Source organism: Megalops cyprinoides, chromosome 9, assembly GCF_013368585.1.
Source record: "Megalops cyprinoides isolate fMegCyp1 chromosome 9, fMegCyp1.pri, whole genome shotgun sequence".
Lineage (NCBI taxonomy): Eukaryota > Metazoa > Chordata > Actinopteri > Elopiformes > Megalopidae > Megalops > Megalops cyprinoides.
In genome coordinates this window covers 27,921,133-27,930,994 of record NC_050591.1, presented here as the reverse complement: position 1 = coordinate 27,930,994, position 9,862 = coordinate 27,921,133, and the positions used below count along the sequence as shown (strand labels likewise).

The following is a 9,862-nucleotide window of genomic DNA, read 5'->3' as shown; positions in this document are numbered from 1 at the left end:
TTGGGTTGTGTATTTCTAAGGCTTTCTTCTAGGATAAAGAGTCTGGAAAGTCTGGAAGGTTCCTTATGTTCAGAATGTGCTTTGTTAAAGCATGCTTATGTGTTGCCTTAATAATAAATCTTAAACAAAATTTTAAACAAAAATGTTTGCATTGACTTAATACCCCTCTGGAACAATATACTTAATATCTATTCTCTCTGTATTTGTATTTATCAGTTTTTCAGTATGATGAAAAACTTCAATAAAATACAACACGAGAGGTTTTTTGTTAATAATATATACATGTTCACAAATTTGTTTAGATTTCAGATATAATTGCATCACGTGATGTCTACTACAGTTGGAAGTACTAGTCAAGGAAAATAACATTGATACCAGTATTAACAGCAGAAAGCAAAGACAAAGAAAATCAATGCAGAAAATCAGAAAATGTAAAAAGAAAAAATAGAAGGTATAAACCACAGCTGGAAGTACAGTTCATATGATATATTGCAAAAAGGAGGTGGAGACTCATGCCGAGGCCATAACAAGTACTCTGTAAGTATTATGACAGCACATGTGATTACTAAGTCCTGAAGATCTGGCACACAGCAAATACTTTGCAACAAAGAGTACCTGAGTGACAGACAGAGAGTTACCAATATCAGAGATAACCTACTTTCAACCTGATAATGTTCCTGAAACTGATCGACATGCTTGGAAATTTTAGTAAGGATGAGACAATACCAGCAGATTCTCAATAGTGCCCAGTTCAGCAGTATACAGCAATAATTTACACATGACATTATTCATTACGACAAGGAGGCCTTGCACTTGGTATGGCTTACCATAATGCCCTTGTTGCTTTGAAAAAAGCAATAGATAACAATTTAATGTCAGTGCACATTAAATGGTTTTTAGTATACCAAAGAGATTAGAAATCAGATTTAAACTTAAAATCATTGTCTTTCTTATGACTAATACAATTTCATGATAAGAGCAGCTATCACAGACAGCTGTGTATGAAAGACAGCTATCACATTAAAAATAAAAAGGAACCAGCTGCTAATGGGAAATCATTATTTTAACTGTAATTATTGTAATTATGCAAAACAATCAAAAACAGGCTCATGATATTAAAATAAATAATTTAATCTTTGTAAATTTTACTCCTTTGATCTTTGAGAGAAACACTGGCTAGTCTTTCCAAAATACATCTATTTTATACAAAGGTAAATTCTGTCTCCATTTATTATAACCATGTTCATTTGAAAAATTTCTACACCATCAAGTTTTCAAAAAAGCAACACCTTTCAGCAAGTATCTGAAAAATGAATTATCCTTCAAGCAAATACTGTAGCTTGAAGACAGTAGTTTGTAACTGGAAGTGATTTAAAGCAGCAAAGACAAAAATACAGTATTCGCACTACAGCTACTTGAAATAGGTTCAGACTGACTGCAGAAAAACCTACCACAACCAGTTTGCCTGCATTTACAGCTACTTCTACAACCCAAGAAGAATGTAAACTCCAGGATTTCACTTGTGAGATATGTAACCTCTGAACTCTAAAGGAGCTCAGGCTGTTAGGGCTGAAGTGTGTTTCAAGCCTAACAGTTGTCTCTCTGTCCCGCTGTTTACTCTTGGAAATCTCACAATGAACATTTTACATATATTTGCATAGCTGATGCCTTGCCCCAGGCTCACAACAGGCTGAAATTGACTTGTTTCTTTGGTTGAAATGTCACTATTCCATATGTCTTTAATTCTGAAGTACAACTACACTATAACACGCAGACGAATTCCAAATTATGTGTAGTCATAACACTGGATCAGTAAGATTTTTATTAGTCTATGTTAATAGGAGTTGAGCTGTAGCCACAAAGAATTTAATTTAAAAATCTCAGATCGGAAAAGATTATGATCATACCATGGTCCATGACTAGAATGTATAAAAACAGGACTCTAAGCAGTATTAGGCCACTGTATACAACTTCATGTTAAATCTGAAAGCAATCTATAAGAAAGTGCATAAAGTAGGACTGTGTCCATTTGAGAGACTCTTGGAAAATAGACACTGCTCATTGCTTGTTATTTTAAGGCTCTAGAGCATCACCTGGTGGGGAAACTAGTAACTCTCGATCCCATGACTACAATAATAACAGGCCAAATATATCCCTATACATCTGCTTCTTTAATCGTCAGAGAATAGAATATTATGAAATCTTTGCCTTGTGTGCTAGCAGTTTGTCCCACACAAGAACAGTTTGAGAAAGTAATAGAAACTTTTTAATTAGATAGAATTACAAATTACATATAAACCAACCTCCTTTCTCTCAAGAGGATAATGTGTGGAATGGAACTACTCTATATTTGCTCTTGTGTGGCATTTCTCATGCAAATTATACAACAGTCAAATATAACATACCACTGGTAAGTTTGCTCAAATAAATTGCAAAGCACAATTTGCTGATATTTTGGTGTGTAAAAAGATTTTTAATCAGGATGCAGAACCCTTGATCATGCAAGCTGATTTAACTCCAATATGTGTACAGACAAAAATTATTATGTGTTACTAGGTAAATGCCTTATATGCAAGCTGCTGGTGTCAGAAAATCACAGAATATACCAATTACTAGTTTTCCAGAAATTATCCTTAATGCTTGTAAGTGTAACTTTACCATTCATATGCAGAACAGCAGACAGCTGGAAAAAGCAGTTATAATATATAAATCAGTCTGGTAATGTTTGCGAGAGTAAGCAGCAACAACATGCCCAGAGTCCTCCCTCTGCCTCATTTTCTCTCTTGACTCTTGACTTTTAGCTTGTGCAAAGACTGGCAGGATAGATAATGACTCTTTACAGTTTGAATGCACTGCAGTACCCCCTGTCACTTCAAACAGCTCTGGCCTTGGACTGAAGTATACTTGAAGTGATTTTTAATATTCTCAGTCTAAATGTTTACAATTTGATATTTCAGGCTTAACATACATTTACATGGGAAACTACACAGAACATGCTTCTAATGGGATATAAATCTAATGGGATATAAACAAACATAGTCTTGCCCACACAAAAATGTTTTAACAGTACCCATAAAATGGAAATCAATCAGTCCTTAGTGGTTCAGTTAATGGGACATGGAATAAATTCAACAGATAAACAGGAAAACACTTTATTTTTAGTTTTCAGATGAGGTAAACAAATAATACCTAATACAGTTATGATTTTCTTGACTTGCCTATAAACGTCAAATAAAATGGTTTAAACTAAATTTAATCACTTCCTACTTAACTTGAAAGAGGTTCAACCAAGAGCATAACCACTCCCTGTATTGTCTAGCTTCCGAAAGCCAGAAAATACTGTCATACAGCATTAAACTAAATGCATTAATGTAGTATTTAGGCAACAAAGCAGAAACTAAACATTGCAGTATATCACAATATATGTGTGAAATTATTATCATCAAAACACAAAAACTTGAGATGATCAATGATTCTAAAGTGTCTATCATTTGAAAGTGTAAAACGTGATAAAAAAGTGTGGATGTCAGCATGCTTTTGACCTGTGCTGTGCACGAGGACTGTCTGTGCCCATTGCCAAGATGCATGGGCTGATCTGTGCTGATACCTGGTGTCAGTGAACTCTGATTTGTCTCGCAAACCAGGAAAGTCTGGTTGCCATGACACTATCAGGGCCGAAATCAAGGCTTGTGAAAATCAAACAACGGAGGGGCCTTGCAACATTGCTGCAGATACCATGTTCTTGAATATGAGTGGAGTGCCCTATTGCGTAACAGGTCTGGTGAGAGACCTGCCCACTCTGGTCCGCTCTATAAAGCACCGAGCTCTCGCCAGCCAGACCCTGCACTGCAATCAGGCCTCCTTCCACAACACCACCTCACCACCGGCACAGGCACCACCAGAGAACCCCCAGGAGCCATGCAGTCTGCCGAGGCCAAGAGGAACGGAAGCTGCCTCCAGCTGGCGCTCAGGCGCTACAGTGCCGCAGTGCGCGACATGGAGCAGACTGTCATGCTGCCGAGCCTCCTGCGTGAGGTGGCCTCAGAAGACAACCAAGAATGCGCGGCGGCGGAGGAGGGCACCCCCAAAGACCTGTATGAGTACTACCTCATGCTGAAGACCATCAGGAACACCGTGGAGAGCGGCCTTATCCCCATGGATGACCGCAAGGCCAAGAACCAGCAGGTTCTCAGCAAAACCATGGAGCCCTTGCTGGATGCCGACCCCGAGGTCCTCTTCCACTTCCACCTGAAGGGACTGTTCGCCGTCATAAGCAGTCTCACCACCAAGTCTCAGAGCCTCACCGCCAAATACATGGATATGGTCGGCATCGCCAACTAGAGTGACCGGACTAATCAACAACAAAGACTGAACAAGAAAGAACAGGAAAGCAAGCGAGACCAATAAAAGGGCATTATGGCGTCTCTTCAACTAATATACATTGAAACTGTCTCAGATTTGCTGAATGGGCAGTTGTTTACAGACATGTATACATTCAATAAACAACAACTGTAATCTGGATTAAAGGTGCTTTCTTGAAACTATTAATCTCTGAGTGTTTTAACTGATTTATATGTGTTGGCCCAAAGATCAATTAAGAATTCCAAAACATAAAAGAGTTGGATATAAGAAATGAGCACTGCTTGTTGTCAGTAATAACCACCAACAAAAAGTAATGATAAATTCAAGACCAAATTCTCCAAAACCAAATCTGCTTTGCTGCAGCCACCTCTTTCATGATTTTAGGCATAATTCAGACCACAAAATATAAAGGATACAAGAATACAAGAGTTAGCATACTGTGATAGGACAGGTTATACCCATCATCAAAACTTCATCACAAAAAGCTAGCAGACTTGCATTGTATCTTATAAGCATCCTCTAGTTAACAATATCTTGCAGAAAGCTAAATAATGGCTTGTCCTCTGATAAAAGACCTTGCTATTTATGGCATACATTTTACAGTAGGGACCCTGGGGAAAATTAGAGCCTGGGGCCAATTTATTAACAAATTCAATATTACTTTCATCCTTGGACATTTTTAACTCAAGGTGTTCTGCACGCATCACTCACAACAAAAAAAAAACTCAAATATCAAATTTATCCTCGTTTATCATTACCCCTAAACATACACTATTTCACCAAAAGAAATGGCACACCCCACAAGACTGCAGGGAAACTACAGAGTTTGACAATATCAAAACCTGATAGAATATCTTTGGAATGAATTAGAACACAGAATTAGGGCAAGGCCAAGATCAGTAGTGGAGCACAATAACACCAGCTTTCAACCATAATTTAGTAGTCTTCCACAATGCATTGAAACAGTCATAAAGGCCAAAGGTGGGCCAACAAGCTGTTCATTTCTTAGAGCAAAGACATTTTATTCTTACCTACCTTTAATAGGAGAGTGTAAACTATAACTTCTCATGCACCACCTCTTGGATATAAAATCACCTACCTAAAATTACCTAATTAGATGCATGTCCTTCACATGTGAGGCAAGTCTTGTTCCACTAGTACAAATTGAACTCAAGGATTTGTTGATCCCCAAATTTAGTTGCATACTGTTCCTTGGAAACACTGCAGAAAGCAGCTGAATAAACCCCAACACACAGGTCCGTTCAATGAGGGCAATGCTCAACCCATAAAAGGAGCTCTATTTGCATTTTGCATTCCAGGCACATTTATGTAATGACACTCTACAGCAATGCAAGAAATGGGCTACTGTTATAAACTGGGAGGATTCTCATCACTACACAGGCATTCTTCTATTTACAGAAGGATTACATTTTAAAAACATGCTGCACATATAAAAATATGTAGGAAATCATTTTAGTTAACAGTAAATTTTATGATTGTTTGTTGAACTACATTTCTGCAAATAACTGAATGACACTTATGTTTGTAAAATCATAAATGGGTGTTTTTGTGAAGTTTAACTGGTGTTGAATAAATACAGAACAAATCACAGTATTAGAACAAAAGATATTTTTAATTTATTACACGTTTTCATTTGTACAGAATTGTGGAAAGTTGCCAAAGGAGTACAATAATAAACAACCAGACTGTGGTATCAACTCGGACCTCCACAACATCTCACTTCACTGGCAGCATCCACTACTGTTCAGCGGATAGGATGGAAATCGTCCAGAACTTCAGCCATTGTCTTTTTCTCTGCAATTATAAAAGAAAAAAGGACATTATTTAATAGACTAAATTAAGTTTAATTTTCACGCACAAGATGGTAGTAAGACATGGAATAGTTCACCAAATTACTATTAAAAACTACTATGTTAAAATTAGTCCACTACCTTCTGTCAGCATATGAGAGCACTTCTCATTGGATTCTTGTGTAAAGCATACAAACGCTGTAAAACTAAAATATAATTGTTGTCATGGTATGCCTTGAAAAAAGCTGAACAACAATGGTCAGTATGCAATGCTACAGTAATTACAATATTTTACTTTCACAGCATCACGCAGCATCAGTACAGATCAAGCAACTTTAGCACACCACAACAAAGGTTCAGCTCAGTTTGAATACCAGTATGTGTAATCATTTTGGGTCAGCTGCCAGAAACAGGTTATAGTATGAACACTGGAGACCAGCTAAATATGACTGAAAATCTTATTAGTACTACTACAATGACCTACTGGTTGCAACCAATAGGATGCATTTGGAAACAATGCTGATAAGCATAAAAAACATTACATTATGATAAATTAATCTCAGCAGCCCTGCTAGGTAGCCAATGACTGCTTTTTAAGAAGAAAGCTTACTCATATTCAATAATGGTATCATATTTATACTGTTATACACTGTGTCTTGGATTTGGGATATGTTTTAAAATTGTGAGTTTGGGAAAATAAACTGGTTTCTGTGTTTTAAACTCTGCAACAAACATTAGGCTATAATGCTACTGTCTACAAAGACACTGATCACACTGTTAACTAATCTCCACATATAGCAGCTCTATAAAGAGGGTAACATAACTACACTAGCTAACTACAACATTGCTGTAATGTGAAAGTCAAAAATGGTATAATGGCATATAATGGTATAATGTCCAAATGGTATAATGGCACAGCTAATACACGGTGTACTTGGATATTTAATCATTTATAAGCCATCAATCCAAAACACAAAAAGTTCAGATAGTCTTCTCATCTTTTGTGTAGACCAATAAAACAATGCTGACCTACATGTAACACTTAGCTTATTTCAATTTTCCAGAGGAACATATAGCCATGAAATAAAGAAATTCTGTTGCTAAACATGAATTTAAAAAATTATAGCAGTTCATTTCTGCAACACCATCAAACATCACATGACAAATCTGGAATGGCTATGTATGAAAAAAAAAAAACTATCAATACACATAGAAGAAAATGAATGAAATAAAACAAGTCAAAATACAATATTTGTGTAACCATATTGTTTAAGTCAATTTATGCATCAATGCAATGTGACTAAAATGTTCATCCTTGACAATGCCTACATGACATTTACCTTTCTCCGGGAATTCTTCAGGATGCATTCTAATGTATTCACTCATGTCTCTGTCAAGTCGGGCATAGGTATACAGTTCCCGTTTTCTAAGGTGATACCCCAGGAACCAGCCAATGGTGGCGTACAGCAGCTGACGATGAGCACCTATGAATGGGTTGGGGGGAGGAAAAAAAGCATATCGCGTGCACGCGTGCACACACACACACACACACACACACACAAATACATATTCATATAAAGCCTTCATAAGCATGGCATGATGGCTCAATTAAGCATTCACATTTTATCACGTGTCAGAGAATGAGTTAAGTAAAAATGAATGCCACATCCAACTCTGCCAACAGTGTCATATGACATTGGGACAACTATGTCAGCTATGACATATGTTTGAACAAATTCTGTGCAATACATTTTCATGCTGGAATCTATAGTTCAATCTCACAATAGGGCAGCAAACAAACAGTAGGCCGCTGACCTATTGTGAAACCATATGTATTCCTTACTCCCCTTTTCACACTTAAAGCCAATGATCTGAATTTCGTACGCGAAAATATTGCAGGTTTATGTAATGTAATGTAATATAAATTACGATGTGAAACCAAAGTGATTTTGCATCACGAGCAGTGGACAAAACAACTGACACTAAAATTGTTAGCAGATAATTTCAAGCTCAGTTGCATTTTCCTGGCCTGAAACTAAGCGGACCTAATTGTAAAATGATTTTATCCAGATCACTTGGAAACACACCTGTATAAAAAGGCCTTCGGTTAACCATTATCTACACCCGGGCTAAAACTACTGCACCAACATAGGCCATTTCGAGCTGTGATTCTTTTTCACTACGTCGCTAGCTAACCTTAGTTACTTGTTAACTAGCTGATGTTATACGAGATGTTACTAAGACATGTAACATTGAGACAGTGTTTGTACGTGCTGTAGGACTGAACCATAGCTTACCGGACTTCAGAGCTGGTCTGCGGTTAAAGGAGTTCTCCAACATCGCCGTGCACCAGCCAGCAAGCCCAAGCCAGACGGAATTTACGTTAATTATCCCCGGCGGAGGCAGACGCTTCGCCTCATCTGGTAGTTCCATCTCGACAGTTATACCAGTTATCAGATTCCTGATTAACTGTGTTAACTGCACTTTTTATTCCGCTGTTTCAGCTGCAATTTCACCTTACACTGGGACACCAACAACCAAGGACAATTCAAGCCGGAAAGAAAATATGGCGGTATCGCTGGATGGTGTTCGTGTGGAAACCACTGCCACCTTCCACAAAGGTTCCGCTTTCTCAATTAATGTGTTTTTGTGCTTTCACAGAGCACGATCCCCGGGACTCTGCGCACGTGCCGTATGCACTACATTCCTATAGAGAAACAGTTAAGTGAAACTTTTCGTTTAGATTTAAAAACCGCATTATTATGAATTTTGCAAAAACATCTTCATGTTAGAAAGTCATATATTTTTGAATGGCTCTCAAATAGCATGTGTTAGGTTGCAAGTTTTAACTTTCAGAGGATAGAGGATATTACTTTTATTCAGTTTTAGTTTTTATACGTATAGCTCTCCATGTAGAGTTAGTGTAAAAAAAAAACAGTGGTGACATACTTCAAAACAAGTTAATAAAATGTAAAATTTATAGTAAAGTATGCAAGAGAGACATGGTGACATCTAAACTGAAGGGGGGAGGTACAGCATACATATTTTTGTTTACTAATACATTAAATTTAAAATTATAATCATTGATTTTATACTCATGTAACTGATACTGTTTGGGGGGTGCTTTCAAGAAGAGTAATATTTGAACTTGTGTCTTATAATTCTCAGAGAATTGAGAGAGAGAGAGAGAGAGAGAGAGAGAGCATTTTTGTGAGTTTTCCTTTTTTAAGTATGACCCTTTTTCATTTACCATGAGATGAGGATGAATTAATTGTATCTTTTTCAAGTATTCAAGGCTGGGTCACCAAACTAGAAGGGGATATGGAGTGGAATGCTGATACAATGTCCACAGTTTCACCTAAAATGGTTGCGACTCATTGCTGCTCATTGGGCAGTACTATAAAGCACGAATGTAGTCATCTTTTGTATCATTGCAGCAAAAAGAACATGCATTTGAATCTTAAACCCCAATCAAAAACATTCTGCAATTAGCACAGTACACTCTGTGAACAGGATTTAATACTGATGACACAATGAATTACAGGATGGCCGAAGTTAGTCACTGCAGTGTAATATTTCACACATTTAATATTCGTCATGCATACCGACACATTTAAAAAACATCTCCCTGGTCAGAGGTCTCTTGTTCAATTAAGACCTTGTCAAAACACACATATGGTACTTACAGA

At 37.2% G+C, this 9,862-nt stretch overlaps 2 protein-coding genes across 2 annotated transcripts; one reads left to right on the top strand and one right to left on the bottom strand.

Moving 5' to 3' along the window:
• The first annotated feature begins 3,854 nt into the window (after positions 1–3,854).
• On the top strand, positions 3,855–4,492 carry LOC118783609 (thyroid hormone responsive). The gene has a single exon (XM_036537551.1). The coding sequence runs from the start codon at positions 3,919–3,921 to the stop codon at positions 4,339–4,341; it is 423 nt and encodes a 140-aa protein (XP_036393444.1). The 5' UTR covers positions 3,855–3,918; the 3' UTR covers positions 4,342–4,492.
• Positions 4,493–5,976: 1,484 nt separating this feature from the next.
• Positions 5,977–8,747, bottom strand: ndufc2 (NADH:ubiquinone oxidoreductase subunit C2). Its single transcript, XM_036537263.1, has 3 exons — positions 8,471–8,747; positions 7,514–7,657; positions 5,977–6,177 (listed from the first exon to the last, which is right to left on the bottom strand). The coding sequence occupies exons 1-3, from the start codon at positions 8,604–8,606 to the stop codon at positions 6,128–6,130; spliced, it is 330 nt and encodes a 109-aa protein (XP_036393156.1). The 5' UTR covers positions 8,607–8,747; the 3' UTR covers positions 5,977–6,127.
• Positions 8,748–9,862: the final 1,115 nt, after the last annotated feature.

Bases quoted from the DNA above. Each gene is read 5' to 3' on its own strand.
- ndufc2 (XM_036537263.1), bottom strand. From the start codon at position 8,606: ATGGAACTACCAGATGAGGCGAAGCGTCTGCCTCCGCCGGGGATAATT. The intron at 7,658-8,470 runs GTAAGCTATGGT...ACCCATTCATAG, and splicing joins CAGACCAGCTCTGAAGTCCG to GTGCTCATCGTCAGCTGCTG. The intron at 6,178-7,513 runs GTAAATGTCATG...TTATAATTGCAG, and splicing joins TGAAGAATTCCCGGAGAAAG to AGAAAAAGACAATGGCTGAA.
- LOC118783609 (XM_036537551.1), top strand. From the start codon at position 3,919: ATGCAGTCTGCCGAGGCCAAGAGGAACGGAAGCTGCCTCCAGCTGGCG.